The sequence below is a fragment of the Neomonachus schauinslandi genome, chromosome 3 (genome assembly GCF_002201575.2).
Source record: "Neomonachus schauinslandi chromosome 3, ASM220157v2, whole genome shotgun sequence".
NCBI classification, from domain to species: Eukaryota; Metazoa; Chordata; class Mammalia; order Carnivora; family Phocidae; genus Neomonachus; species Neomonachus schauinslandi.
Window position 1 is genome coordinate 121,182,726 of NC_058405.1, and position 16,457 is coordinate 121,199,182.

General features: G+C 34.6%; 1 protein-coding gene across 1 annotated transcript in view; it reads right to left on the minus strand.

Moving 5' to 3' along the window:
• The window catches only part of CCDC148 (coiled-coil domain containing 148), a 161,074-nt gene extending 149,131 nt beyond the window's left edge, over window positions 1–11,943 (minus strand). The window contains exons 1-4 of the mRNA XM_021703273.1: window positions 11,886–11,943; window positions 9,441–9,503; window positions 8,322–8,443; window positions 228–331 (exon numbers count right to left, since the gene is read on the minus strand). Of these exons, the coding sequence (XP_021558948.1) occupies window positions 228–331; window positions 8,322–8,443; window positions 9,441–9,503; window positions 11,886–11,943 (347 nt within the window). The remainder of the gene's footprint in view (window positions 1–227; window positions 332–8,321; window positions 8,444–9,440; window positions 9,504–11,885) is intronic.
• Window positions 11,944–16,457: the final 4,514 nt, after the last annotated feature.

Consider the following 16,457-nt stretch of genomic DNA (forward strand, 5'->3'; position numbering starts at 1 on the left):
GATATAGAAGATTATCTTTTTTCTTCCTAAGGAAAGCAAAAGCCATATTAGTGTATTCGCTGGATTTCAAATTACATTGAGGAAATGAAGGAATTTTAATTTGACTCACAAACTGTAACTTTAATTTTTTAATGGTTTAATTAACACGGAAAGTTATAGAACATCTAACTAAGTGCAACTCTTAGGAAGTCTCACATGTTCTTGTAGAGATTTTCCTCAGTTCTTACCTGACATCAGTTAGCCGTTGGTGTTCCCGCCACCACACTTGCTTGTGTTGTTTTATTAGTGTTTGTTCCTTAGATACCTTTGAAGTCTGCTCTGCTTTCCTGATCTAGATTTAGAGGAACAAAAGAGGAGCAATTCCAATGTTTTCTAAATGTGTTTTCCACAATGGAATTGTTAAATTTGTAATTTCTAAGTTAAATATTTATCCTTTTTCAATCCTATTAGTACATCTTCTAACACAAAATCTACCTTAAAATAAGTAATTCATTAAGCAAAAAGCAGGAAAAGTAAAGGTGGAAGAGAAAATGGTTTGGAACACTGTCCAATTTAAGAATTGTCTTTAAAGTATTTATGAAAAGAAAGGTGAAGTAATTCTATTTTCCTTAAATGCAATTAAAAACACCTAATTCACACAGTCTCAGAAAATTTTTTAAGAGCTTTCCATATATTTTCTCATCTTTTTGATACATCTTTCCCTGCCAGGCATTTTGGGCATCATTATTCCCATTTGACTTATGAGGACACTGAAGTTCAGAGAGATTAAAAAAACTGGTCAAGATCATAAAGCTCATAAACATCAGAAACACATAGAACCTTGGTGTTCAGATTGGCTTTTATATGAACCTTCAGCAGAGGATGGGGAAGTCATTGGATAAGTTGTTAGAAAGCCTGGCTTTATGGGCGCCTGGGTGGCTCAGTCGTTAAGCGTCTGCCTTCGGCTCAGGTCATGATCCCAGGGCCCTGGGATCGAGCCCCGCATTGGGCTACCTGATCAACGGGAAGCCTGCTTCTCCCTCTCCCACTCTCCCTGCTTGTGTTCCCTCTCTCACTGTGTCTCTCTCTGTCAAATAAATAAATAAAATCTTAAAAAAAAAAAAAAAGAAGGAAAGAAAGCTTGGCTTTAGTTTGAGCTTCAGCACCTACTAGACATATGATCTTGAACATGCAATTTTAATTTTTCAACTCCATGACTTCATAAATAAAGTTTTAAAAAATTTAGGCAAATATTTTAAAAATTAGGCACATATTTATTTGAAGGAACTTAACAAAGAAATTGTGAAAAATCATGTAACATTGAAGCCCACATTTTTTTTTTAAGATTTTATTTATTTATTTATTTGACAGAGAGAGACACAGCAAGAGAGGGAACACAAGCAGGCGGAGTGGGAGAGGGAGAAGCAGGCTTCCTGTGGAGCAGGGAGCCCGATGCGGGGCTCGATCCCAGGACCCTGGGATCACGACCTGAGCCGAAGGCAGACACTTAACGACTGAGCCACCCAGGTGCCCCCACATTTTTAATTAAATTTAAAATTTCCCCAAATTTTATGGTTTTTTAAAAATGTAGCACATAGGGGATCCTGGGTGGCTCAGTTGGTAAGCATCTGCTTTTGGCTCAGGTCATGAACTCGGGGTCCTGAGATCGAGTCCCATATCAGACTCCCTGCTCGGTGGTGAGTCTGCTTCTCCCTCTCCCTCTGTGATCTCTCTCATTCTCACTCTCTCTCAAATAAATAAATAAAAATCTTTTTAAAAAAATGTAGCCCATAATTAGTGCTTTGGGGTTTGTTGACAAGTTGAATCAGGCCTGGATCTCTTTGCCTTAACATCCATTCTTGGCCATCTCCCTGATCTGCTCCATATCACAGAGCAGCCTGTTTCCTGGACAACCCTATTAGCAGGCTTCCAGCTGGTTTCGGCCAAAGGGAGACACTGGTTGTAGGAGACTGAAGGAGGGAGGAAAGGAGAAGCCAAAGGATTACTCTGCCTGCCTTTTCTACTCTAAGAGTGGTCTCCGGGAGCATCTGCATCTTCTCCATTGCTCTAACTTTTCTTGACAGTTCTACTATGGTTCCAACAATTTCTGGGTAAACAGCCCACAGAATGTGGTACAGCCTTGCTTTTTCTAATGTCCCTCTGACCCAAGCATGGCAGGCACTTCTACTGTTGTTAACCGCTGTATTGCTTCATGGTCCCCTGTCTGGCTTCTCAGCTCTACACCTGTGTAACCATTTCCTGCATTAAAGACCCCTCTACTCTAAATCCTCAGTATCTGTTTCCTGGTTAGACTGATACTTATGTGTTCGCTGAATTCACATATTCCATATTAGTACTTCTAAACATCTACAAAAGTGCTACTCTCAAATCAGAAATTTGATGAAACATACATATTTTATGTTTTCTGTGCTACTAGAATACTTAGTACCCTGAAAGCTTTAACAGATCAATGCTGAAGATATAAAAACTTCAGAAGACAAGGGCGCCTGGGTGGCTCAGTTGGTTAAGCGACTGCCTTCGGCTCAGGTCATGATCTTGGAGTCCTGGGATGGAGTCCCATATCGGGCTCCTTGCTCAGCAGGGGGTCTGCTTCTCCCTCTGACCCTCCCCCCTCTCATGCTCTCTCTCTATCTCATTCTCTCTCAAATAAATAAATAAAATCTTTAAAAAAAAAAAAAAAGAAAGAAAGAAAAACTTCAGAAGACACGTCCTAAAAAGACTTTATAATGCATGCTATTTCTCGCTGTCATTCACTGATTGCTTTAACCTTGAGTTTATCTTTCCACTGTTCTGGTTACTGATTCAAAATTAGGGGTATAAGAAAACAAAAGCATGGAGTCAAAGTCAAATCTTTTCCTCAGGAGGTCTTAAGAGTGCTACAATTATGAAAAGCATGTTTAAATAAGAACAGGAGGGGCGCCTGGATGGCTCAGTCAGTTAAGCTTCTGCCTTTGGCTCAGGTCATGATCCTAGGGTCCGGGGATGGGCCCACATCAGGCTCCCTGCTCAGTGGGGAGTCTGATTCTCCCTCTGACCCTCCCCCTGGCTTGTGCTCTCTCTCTCTCAAATAAATAAATAAAATCTTTTTAAAAAATAAATAAGAACAGGACACTGCAGAAAAACATTCAGCAATCCTTTTTCTACCTACTGAAAACATAATAGTACATAGTGGTTCTAAAATCTGACACTTCTAGTATTTGCTTTAAGAATGCCTGAAACCCATTCCAGCTACTTACCACCTATAGCCTCTAAAGTTTGTTGCAGCAGACAACCACTTTTAAAATTAGATTTCCTTGACATATTTGGTCCATGTTGTACAAAAAAATTAAAACACATTGGTGAAAGATGTAGACACATTTTTATAGCTTAAAAAAATCAATGTTGTTGCCTTTGAGCCCAGGGTAAGACCAGTTAGGTAGACTATAAAAGTGAAAATAAAGCTACTATTTTTCACTAGACACTTCCAATATTTTAAAGAACATCCTGATTTTTTGTAAGTTCACTCATTGACTCCACTTCTATCCTCAGGCCAAAAATGAAGAAAAATAAAGTCTTAAAAGAACAAAAAGATTTAAAGTTGTATCTTTATCAATAGGGAGATTTCTAGGTGGTTCCAATGTATTCTGCTGGGCAATAAGCCATATGAAATCAATATTTAAGGTGGATGATGATTTATGCAGAATGCTGATGAATTAAAAATAGCAAAAATAATAAATTCATTAAGGAATAAGAAACTAGAGGTTTCCTATGTGGTTTATTGTGATGACCCAAGATAGTAAGACTCTAAATAGGCACCTTGAAATGCCATGAAAACCGTTTGGGCCAGATGACCTAGCTTTAAATGTAAGCAACAATAATTAGTGGACAACTTAAATGTTGGTTACATATGTATATACATTTGTCAAAATTCATTGAGATGTACACTTAAAATCTGTGCACTTAACTATGTGTGAGTTGTACCTAAACAAAGGTAAAAGAACAGTTAAGTGTATAAAGAACTGTTAACATAAATAAAAAGAAAAAAAAAACAATTACACTAAGATGCAATTCCTCATCTATCAGGCTAGCAAAACTTCAGATGTGTCACAAAACATGTGAGGCTATAGGGAGACATACTCTTTCTTGTTGCTGGTGGGAATGCAAAATGGTGCAGCCTCCCACAGAAGGGAATCTGGAGGTGTATAGTGAAATTTCATATGGATTTACCCTCTGACCTAGCAACTTTACTTATAGAAATCTATCTGAAGACTATACTGACAAAAGTATAAAAAGATAAATGAACAAAACTATTCACTGCAGCACTATTTGTGATGGAAAAAGACTGCAGTACAAAAATTCCATCAATAAGTGATCCTGTCAAAATAAATTGAACCTGAATCTCATCAAATCTCCGGATATAACTACCAATTTACTGGAAATACAAGAGACAGAAAAACATGTTAAATGACACCACCAGGATGTAATCAGCAAAATCCAGGCTGTAAGAAAATATAAAAGACAAACAATACAATTTCTTCAAAAAATAAATTACAAAAATATAAGAGGATAGAGGAGGAAAACTAAAAAATAAAAATCAACTGTAATATATGGATCTTAGATACTGATTTGAACAAACTTTAAGTAAAAAAATTGAAGACAATCATGGAAATTTAACACTGGATATTTGAAATTAAGAAATTATAAGTATTATAATGGTAATGGTGTTATAGGGTTTGGGGTGGGGCTGTTTAGCCTTCATCTTTTAGAGATACATGCTGAAATATTTATGGTTAAATATTATGATTCCTGAGGTTTACTTCAAAATAACCTGGCACAGGGGAAAGTTGTGGTAAGAAGTATAGAGAAAACAATAGACAAGAGTTGATCATAAATGAAGCTGGATATATTACATAGAGATCAATCATTCACTCTAAATTTGCATGTGCTTACAATTTCTGATAATATTTTTAAAAAAGGATTAGTAGACAAACTTAGCTGGACAACAAGAAATATTCATGCTTGCTAAGCAAAGCAATTCAAATAAAAATAATTGTAAAGATCTCTTTTATACTTAACCTAAATTAGAAATGAATAGTTAACATATAATGTACCAAAAATTGGTCTCAGTTTCCAGCCCAAATCTACTCTTTGACTTCAGGTTCAATCTTAGCCTGTGAAAGACTAGATCACTCTATGTTAACATCAGTCTCTTTATCTGGCAGCCCACAACTTGTGCATGATCAATGACATAGACACATCTGATCAATATACCAATACCAGGAATAGAAACTAGGCAAGTCTTCTGAATTTACTAGTAATTAACAATAATTATTATAAGAAAATAATTATTGTTAATTTCTCTTCAATAACTAAGTACTCTAGATCCAACTTGAAGCAAACACCTTCTTTATGTGCTTTAAATGTTAACATTCTATCCTTCAGTTTAAGTATGTTTACATTTAATATTGCCAGAGTATACTGCTGTAATAATTAACAATGATTATTAAAGCTGTTAATTTCATGTGCAAGAAAAGAACACATTTAATTAGTTTAAAAAGTAGGAGATGAACTGATATTTAATACAAATATTGAAAGAATGTGTTAACTCTGTAACATTAGGAAGAAAAAATACTCTTCTTGAGCCAATGCATATTTTATAAAAATGTAAATATAAGAAATAGTAACAGATATAAGAAAGAGTATATATAATATACTTCATATATATATATATAAGAAAGAGTAACAGAGATGATATTATAATCATAATCTTAGTTGGTGTAGGCTAGTTGGTATATATATTAGCATTCATAACATTAAACAAAATAAACTTTAAGAATTATACTTAATTTCCAGTTATCTAATTCCATTCAAGCCATGAATCTTTCAAGGAAAAGTCCTATTTGGGAATTGTTCACATTTTATAATAGTCAATTAAAAGCAAAATGTCAACTTTCTATCTCTAAATTAAATGAGTAGGAAAGACCAAAAATCACATGAAACAACATTCTCAATATATCTTTCTTAATCCAGCTATACTAAAAAATGAAAACTGTAAAAGGAAAGAAGAAAGTATTAGAAAATGGTAAGGTATCCAGAACACATTTTGGTCTCACTAACTGAAATTCAAAACAACAGATACTATAAAAATGCCTTAACAGGACAATTCCTTATCATTATGAATCTATGGAGACTAAAAATGGAAGCAAAAAGCTTATCGAAATGATTGCTACAGACTGTGAGCCATTTTCAGTAGTTGAAGACAAGGGATTTTTGAGGTTTGCCAAGCTATAAATCCCAGGCACAGTTATTTCCAGAAAATATGTAACTAAAAAGCTTCTTCCTGAATTATATCTTATGAACAAAAAGGTTATTGATGTTATTTAAAATGTCAGTTGAAAGTGATCATCTGTTTAGTCTCACAATATGTAACACAGTGACCAGAGAAGCAATCTAGCAGCTGACAGGGATGAGAAATTATTGCCCTTGCACTTAATATCAAAAATTGAAAGCCACATCAATAATTAAAAATTTTAAATATGTTTATTCTTTGAGAGTGATTCTTTAACCACAGAGAAATTCACTGTGACCACGCACTGAGTTTTGACACCCAACCATTCTACAGTGAGGCAAAAAAAAATTTTTTTGGTACACGATGGATGGACAAACAGATATATAGGTAATATTTAAGATGTATGTGTATATATATGAATATATATGTACATATTCCAATACTGACAGGGTGCAGAGCAAGTATCTCTGGTGGTATCTTTATTAGAACAACACTTTGGGAAAGAACTTTTTAAAAAACATACATATTTTTTTGGCCAAACAATCCAATCATGGGAATTTATCCTATGAGGGTGAAGGATTCTAAAACATGAAAAGTGTCTCTGCATGAAGATACTTACCAAAGTATGATTTCCAATATTGTAAAACTGGATACAATCCAAATATCCAAAAATCAGAATGTGATAAGGCATGTGTCTTTTTCTATTTGAAGTACTCATCACTCCTGTTTTGGTTTAATTTTTATTGGCCTTGAGATCCCAATTTCAATGTCATTGCCTCAAAAAACCTTCCCACTCAACTAGGATCAAGACCAGACAGCATGTTTTTGTTATTTGATTAACACTGACTTTCCTCCTCTTCTCCTGCAAACAGTACACGCCATGAGGGTAGGGGATGTATTTTGCTCATTATTGTATTATCAAGCCACATAATAAATATTTATTTATGAGAGTAATTAAATATTATATAATAAATATTATAAAGATTATGTGGCAAAGTGTTAGGGGGAAGTATACAGGATTTCATGTCTATATTTATCATGGGAAAAATAAAATATGTATGTATATGTTTATGTCTATATATGTATGCATAATGTGATGTATATACAATGGGTCAGAATAGAAGTCAGAAATATGAAAATAGTTTTATTAGGATGATAGTTATATAAGTGATTTTCCCCTAAAATTTCTTTCAATGTCCTGAGAACATCAAATTCTTTTAAAGTTATATCTGAACTTAACAAATAAGGCCCTTTTTAAGAAGTCTCCTTAGTTTGAGGGGATATATCTCATGGATAGGTAGTCACGTCTTTAGAATACGTACGAAATGTGCTTTGGAATCATAACATTTGCCTTTTTGAAAAGACATTTTAAAAAAAGCCATGCAAAACTAATGTAGCACAAAAATATTAAATTCAAATGAAAACTTGTAAATTACTTAATATGTCACTTTGCCAAATCGGATTTTTAATGCAACCAAGCAATGAAAATGTTGTTTATAATGTACCTTATTATTTGCATAAGAGAGAAACATACTGCATGAATAATCCTAAACCATACAAGGCCCTAAAATACTGTGCACAATCACTTGCACATAAACCCCTTTCAAATCTAGTCCAGGTTCACCTTTTCTGAGATTAGGGCAAAAAAGGGAATTGTAGAAAAGAGAGGCACCTGAGGGCATATTTGTATCGTGTTGCAAAAGGAGCCTTAAATCAGATGATAATCCATGGCTGGCACATAATTCGCAATTCTTACTTTTCAGAGTAAGTTAGAAATTGTTGAAAACTAATAAAATAGCTAGCTTTCTAAAAGTAGAGACTTCGGGATTGTTATGAACATTAACTGAGGAATGCATGTAAACTATATAGCACAGTGTTGGAGAACATTCAATAAACGTTAGCTGCTATTCACTATTATTAATAGTTGGAAGATTCTAAAAACTATTTAGAATGTCATTTATTTTCACATTTACATTATAAATATAATTTTACTTCCTGGAAACTCAATTTTCCAAAACTAGAAAACACACATGCACACATACACACTTCTAACCTTTAGCTCTATAGAGGCAGAAGCTAATTTTTTTGCTTCCGTTAATGCCTGCAACTGTTGATAGTCTACTGGTTTATACTTGGTGCTTCTCATTCCATTTTTCATACGGAACACCAGATTATCTGTTTTTCATTAAAAACAGAAAATGACAAAGAAATAGTATCATATTATTGGAAGTCTAAATATAGCTATGGCAACATGTTGACTGCAGGTCTTATTTTTAAATATTTTTAAGCAAAAACAAGAAAAAGTATTACAACATTCATAGTATATTTGAACCTCTATCTTTAGAAACTTTAAAAATAATTACCACTATATACCTTGCATAAAATTACTTCTAAAAGAACATAAAGGAAATATTTCCATTTAAGTAAGTATATTGAGAATTTTAGAAAATTAATGTCAAGATACAAAGTGTGGCCATTCTTTTTATTTAAAAAGTTTTAGGCATCAACTGTGAATATTTAAGTATCATCTTATCATGAATCAAATTAATCAGATTTTTTAAGTCATAGCTGCATTTCTAACAGAAAAAGTTGAAATAAAATAATTTCAACTTTTGAAATTCAACCTTTGAAATTCAACCTTTGAAAAAAGGTTGAAACTGAAAGCTAAAAAATGTAATGGGGCAAATAAGAATAAAATGATATAAAATTTTCAGGTAGGCATTCTCCATCCAAATACATAAAATGTCCTAGTTTAGTATGATATTTGCTGTTCTTATAAAGTAAAACATAAGTAGAAGGTACTCAAAGGCCAAGTAGCATAAAGTATAATAATCTGAGTAATTCAAGCAAAAAAAAAAAATAATGCATTTTTGCCCCAATTATATGAATAATTAATCTGTACCATATAAGGTGATTGAGATTAAGTATATCATGAATCACATGACTTTAAGTAGACTCCAAGTGATTTAAAGACAAGCACAGTAAAGGAAAATATGGTTATCTTGACCACTGTTGAAGATTTAAGCATGCATTGTAAGGGAATTGGGAGAAACCTTCAGTATGACCAAACAATGAGCTTTCCATTAAAATTTTGAAAATCAACATTCCAACTTTACATCATGCATAATTCACTATAAATCATAGAACAGATTTGGAAGTAGAAAAAAAATACCTGAGCTATCGTTTTTCTGAATTGTCTTGAATGGTTGGTCTCTTTTATTCAAGTCCTCCATATCTATCAAAGAAACAAGAGACAGCTAAAATTTCACAATGTTATTTTCCAAACATTTTTAAAGATGTGTTAATCATAGTGTTTTTTAAAACAAGACCTAGGTGCTATAACTCTGTATTTACTAAAATTTGCTTCTCCAAGTTCTAGAAGCTTCTTTCCACTAGTTTTTTCCCTCTCTTCCTTCCCTGTTCTTGGTGTCTTCTTCCAACCTCTGACATTTTAATCCTCCTCTCTTGGATTGTCTCAGTGACTGATAAATATTTTGTGATTAAAAAATTGTGTACGTTTTATCCTGAGTTCCTAGGAGGAAAAAAACTACATAAATTAAAAAATAAAGCAGCGGGCCCAGTGACTCACTACTACTGTTAAGCAAATCAGCCTTTGTGGCTGATGCTCAGATGTGCCATCCACTTCTACAAAGCACTCGATGCCCAGCTGTCCCTTCTTTCAGAATTGGACTCAGTTTCAAAGAGTAAAGTCGTCCAAAGGCATACCACTGCTGGGGCAGCCTATACCCAGCGACTGAGCAAGACAGGATTTTAAAGTCCGACCAGTTTGGACCCAACGTGGATCACCCTGATGGGCAATATTTCATCCAGAGCTCCCTGCAGTGTTGACCCGGACTTTGTTGGACCTGCACTGAAACTGATGTTTTCATCTGCCCAATCCTGCTTCCTCCTTCTTCCTTTACAGGTATGGATCCCTAATGAATATTTAGCACCCAAGCTCTGCCTTAGCATCCCCTTCCTGAGAACCCAACCTGCAGTAGCATCAAACTAAACTGACATCTTTTTAGGGCACCTACAGGGCAACAGACTAGTCAAATGGTGCTTTAAGTAACAGTACCATTTTTCATAAATTTTTGTTCCATATCCACTAGGTTCAACTACTCATGTCTAGTGGCTTTTGCTGTAACCTAAGTCTTCTTAAATGGAAAAGAAAGTAGCACAAGTACTTCACTTTTGGAAACTCCTCCAAGTTACCAAGAATCACGGTGATTGGGGCGCCTGGGTGGCTCAGTCGTTAAGTGTCTGCCTTCGGCTCAGGTCATGATCCCAGGGTCCTGGGGTCGAGCCCCGCATCGGGCTCCCTGCTCAGCGGGAAGCCTGCTTCTCCCTCTCCCACTCCCCCTGCTTGTGTTCCCTCTCGCACTGTCAAATAAATAAATAAATAATCTTAAAAAAAAAAAAAAGAATCACGGTGATTGCCCAACAGCTTTCAGAATATAGCGATAAAATCCAGTGTGTAACTCCTATAGAGTCTCTGGTCAGGGAATTCTTGTTTTAAGCCTTCAATAACATTGACAATCCTCCCTATAGTCTGGTTTCTACTCACATCTACATCGTATCCATTAGGATTCTTCTTTTGGGGGGGGAAGATTTTCACCTGTCAGTCTGCACTGCCTCAAGCCACTATCACCTCCTGCCGGATGACAGCAGCAGTTCTACTTTGTACCCTTAGAGTCCATTCTTCACACAGTAGCCCAAGCAACCTCTTTAAAAACTCTAGTATGACCTTGCTGAATCCCTTCAACGGCTTCCATTATCCTTTAAAATAGTGCCCTAATTGGCCTATAAGGTCCTGCATGATCTTACCCTTGTTCATCTCCCCATTCTCATCTCATTCACACATTCCAACCACACTGGTCTTTCTGTTTCTCAAATATACCAAGTTCATTTTGCCTTAAGGCCTTCCCACTTGCTGTCCTCTCTACCTTAAAGATATTTCCTTCCTCTTTTTACCTGGCTGGTTCCTACTCAGCTTTCAGCTAAACCTCAGAGACTTAACCAGACTTTTCCATCTAAATAAGGGAGAACTCTTTGTTTTTCTCTCTCATCCCATTCTTTCCTTTCCATTGTAATTTATATCAGTCTTCACATCTCCATGTTTACTGATTCAATGTCCATCTTCCTCCATAGACTTGTGGCCTATGTGTGTCTTCTGATTGCATCCCCAGTGCCCAGCACATGTAGTAAATGCTCAGTATTATTTGAGAAAATGAATAAAAGGTAGCTGGCAGCAGCTCAATGTCTTGTAGGCCCCGGAAGGGCTGCAATACCAATTCCTTAGTCCATACTATAGCCTCCTCTCCAACAATAAATTTTCACTTTTCAAAAGTCTGCCTTAATAGTGTAACGCACAGGCAGAAATGGCACATTTACATGGCTTCAAAGGCCATCACGTCAATGAGAGAGTGACAAGGTACACAATCACAGGGAGTGCAGAAAATATGGAAAACTAAAGAGCATTCCATGCCCAAAGGTAATCAAATACATTTTTTTTCTTTTTATTAACAAAAGTACGCCACAAATAAAGCCAGTATCCAAAACAAATGGATGCTGCATTTAGCAGCTAGTCTGTGAGCTCTGGCCAACCAAGTCTCACCTCTAGTTTTCATCTCCGTCTCCCACCCAGAACTTGACTGTGAGCTTGCTATCTCCATCTTGGAGAGACCTTGCCAGTTCTCTCATTGATTAGCTTTAGGTTTTTCCTCAGTGGGGAGCCCAGCCCCTTCAGATTTAGGACTCATTTTGGGGGCATTTAGATTGCAAGATTGAGGCCCTGAAATAAAGTAGGGTATTGCAGACTCCCTTTAGGTTACCTTGGTCTAACATTGCTAGATTTTCAGATTTTCAGAGGAAAGTCATGAAGTCCGCACAACATTTCTCACCATTTCTACATGGTTCAAATATTAATTACGACTGTAAGAAACTTACAGTAGAATACATTCTGGAAATCAAAATTGCAGACAAAAACTACTCTGTCTTCATGAATTTGAAATCTAGTTTGGCTGCGACTATATGGCAGACAAGCAAAAACACTTCTTGACCTACATTCTTTTTTTACTTACATCTTTTTATTTTATTTTGTTATGTTAGAGACCTACATTCTTTAATATTTATATATAAAGCACAAATAATTACTACGTACCTTTCAGGGATGTTGAGGATCTCTGAACTAAATAATTGTTAAACTGGAATAATATAAGACTGACAGTTGTAGTGTTTCTTATATCAGAGAATTAAATAGACATTAGATTTAGAATCTGAAAAGTTCACATATAATTCACTTAGTCTAACTTCTCATTTTAGCATATGAGATGATTGCGGCCCAGAAAAATGACCAAGATCACAGAGAACTTCAAGTCTAAAATCTCATATTCATAATACAAAAATCTCTGAAAATGAAGGTATATATCATAATCAATATGTCCAAATCCAACCTGAGCTGAAATCATTTGGTGGCAAACTTGACCCAAACCAAAGTTTATTTTATTTAATGTGGACATTCATACATTTGTCCGAAAGTGTTAATGTGTTTCATTATGGGGTACTACCCAGATACCATCAGTTTTAAATAATATAGGGCATATGCTCTATATTACATTTCTAAAAATCTGAAAAATCAAAACTACATCTGGCACCACAGACTTCAGATAAGAGATTATGAATCTGTACTAAAACAAACAGTCCTTGATTCCCAAACAAGCATATGTCATCTAGGCCATTTCAATTTTATGCTTACTAGTGAAATTCAAAGTGGCTACTTCAGCCTGCAGTTAAAATGTTTTTGACAGAGTAACGGCTACTTGAACAGAATTTTCCATGTTAAATAATTTTAAAGCACTTAGTTTTAGAAATTAATTCCATGTTCACATTATGTGACATTTTAGAAATCACTTATGAGTATTACCAAAATGTTAAACCTTTTAGATCTACTCAATTACTGAAAATATTTTAAAATAATATATTTTTATGAGAAGTTTCTTATAGTGTAGGAAAAACATTTTGATATATAATATAATGATAGCTTCGCAGTAGCTAGAGGATTGAATAAAGATTTTAATATAAAGTTAATTTTTACAGATTTGATAGAGAATCTAAACTTTAAAAACTACATGCCCTCAACTGGTCTCTATGGGGTAGGTAAGCAAGAAGGACTTCTCTAGAGATGAGAAAAAAATAGCAAAGAGATCATTTATATAACAAGGCAATCTTTTTACAATGTTAAAATTTGTATTCTCTTTCCTAAGAAAATCTCTTTTAATACATCAAGGAAGAAAATCTCAATTGTACTTAGGCTTAAAATTGTACAACGCATGGATAGTTTGTTAACTCTAAACTGCCTAACTGTGTAGATATGTATATTAGCCAATCACCCCATGAAGGTAAGTTTTCAAAAGTGATAGGGATTCTGCCAGGTCAAACAGTGTGAGAACAATACCAATATGAAAAAATATCTTGGATGTAGCATCATATTATAATCTTTTTTCATATGAAAGATCTCATTTCAAATGTGAGTTCAAATACTATGGCCAAAGTCTGGTTTAAGCAATATTTTTCTAACATGCAAAATTCTCTTTTAAATTCTAAGCAGAATGGTGCATATTACTTCCATTATGAAACATTATACATTGTAGTCAGCATAAGATAAAAATATTGTCCTGGAAAAATGAATGGAACCAAAAGCAAAATTATTAAAGTTAACAAAAATAGTTAAAGTGTTCAGTTACATAATAAATATCTCATAATTATTTGAAACATAATGGGGAAAGCTCTCACTCAAAAGAGCAACTACAACAGAACAAACAAAAACAAAATATCTAGGAATAAACTGTACAAGAAATGTATAGGACTCATGTCCTAAAAAGCCACAAAAGTTTATTAAAGGAAACAAAACTTGAATAGAGAAAACCAATTCTGGTTCTGTTGACCAAATACTTAATAGTGGCAATTTGGGGATAGTAGGATTATAGTTGATTTTGATTTCCTCTTTTTGTTTGAGCAGAATTTCAAAAATATTTTTTTACAGGAAGAAGAAAAATACATTTTAAAAAATACTAAGCTGGGGCAATAGTTATTTCACTATAAATTAGGGGAAATGATACCACAGTTTCCATATTTTACCAGCCAGAAAAGAAACTGGATTTCATGACACCAAGAATCCTTTAAGATGAGAACTTGCATATACAATGTAATTTTCCACACTAATATTGAATTGACATATTTCTCACTAGTCCTCCTCTTTTAAAAAACAGGATATGTTAAATACATTTGTAGAATTTTCTAAAACTTGAAAATGTTAGCATTAAAATATTCACAAGGTCACTTTTTAATGCTGTGTGAAGAATAAATATATTAAACTATCCTTTGAGTTATAAAAGTATTAGTTAAATAATATGAAACTGTATAGAAAGATATAAGGTAAAAATTAAAACTTCCAGCCTTACTTAGCCCTAATCTCCAAATTCAGTTGGCCCTGGCAGTCATCTTCAATGTTTTATTGTATATTCTTTCAAAGATTTTCTATGCACATAAACGTACACATGCATATCCAATTTTTACACAAATGCAATCATGATATATGTACAGTTCTACAAGTTGCTTTTCATTTAATAACTCATCTTTCCACACCATTCTATTTGTGTGTCCATGCATGTATAGACATATCTTTAATGGCTGCTAAATAACTAATTCACATATATATCACCATTTATTAACCAGTACAAGAATCCAAGAAGGAAATTTTTCAAAAAATATTTTACCCTCTTACTGCAAAATAAAATCCATAAGCCAGACAAAGGAAATCTATAAAATCTCTGCCCTTTTCATGATTCATATAAATTTGCTTATGAAGCAAATTCTACATATAGTCACCTTTTATGAATATCTCTTTTTTTACGTCTATAATAGCACAAAGAGGAGAATCTAAATCAACCTCAATAATGAAAATGATTCAAATAAAAATCTACTTATCTCATATGCTTTTCCAATAAAAGTCTGGGGAGCAAAATCAAGTGGAGAGAACAGAATTAATCAAGGCAAGGAACCTAGAAGTTTTTGAGGGACTTCAGAGTTCCACAGAGAGTGGAAGTAACTTCTGTAGAGCCTCCCATGCCCTTATGCCTGCTACATCCTCAAAGCTGTTTTAATCATTTCAAAAACACAAGAGAAATTGCATATGTACCTAGTTTAAAGTGGTACATAGTAAAAACAAAGGGTGGGGGGGAGGAGGGAAATTGAATATATCTATCCCCTCTTCTCCCTGAGAAACACATCGATAGCCTCACAAATTCCAACCAGAAGCCATGACTGGCAATTTTAAGCTCTAGCAAAACAACTTGGGAAAAGTAAATAATTATTTATGATGAAATATTACTTTGTCCCTAATTTTTTCCCTAAATGTGCAACACATAAAAGAAGAGTATTGAAAGTGATCCTCTATTGTGAAAAGACTCACCACTTGTTCTTCTTGACTTGCCATTTTGGACATGCTTAAACTAGAGATTTTGTCAACCTTCTGACACAATCTGGGAATGCAGTTCCTCATCCTATTTACCTGGACTTGAAGTTAGAGGCTTTTCTGCTTCTCCCTGGTTCTTTTTACTTCTAACCTCTCCATCAGTAGAGGAGCATTATATAATTCACTCCCTCCAAATCTTTTGTGTAGATTTCTGCAGTAGCAATAGGAAATTGACAGTGCTCTTTCATACCTCCCTACTTTTGCATATGCTGTTACCTGTGCTTGGAATGCCTTTCTCAACCCCTGCCTCTCTGGCCAATGACTACCTACTTTTCAGTCTCATTTTAAGCATCCTACTGGAGCTTCTCTTAATCCAGATATAGATTATTTATCTCCTCTCTTGTGCTACTATTATACTTTTGCATATCCCTGCTAATGCAGTTATTCATTTATTTGGTGCTTATTGAACATCTATCATAGACTAGACTGAGGGATATATATTTATTCAGGCTCTGCAGAGAGACCTGCCCTGGGCATCTCGTCTGAAGTAGCCCCCTTCACCCTCAATCACTCTTTATCCCCTCAATCTAATTATTTACCTTCATAGCACTTCTCACTACGTGGCATTATACTATACATTCATTCATTTGTTGATTTGCTTATTGTTCACTTCTACAACAAGGATGTATGCTCTAAAAAAGCAAGGCCTTTTGC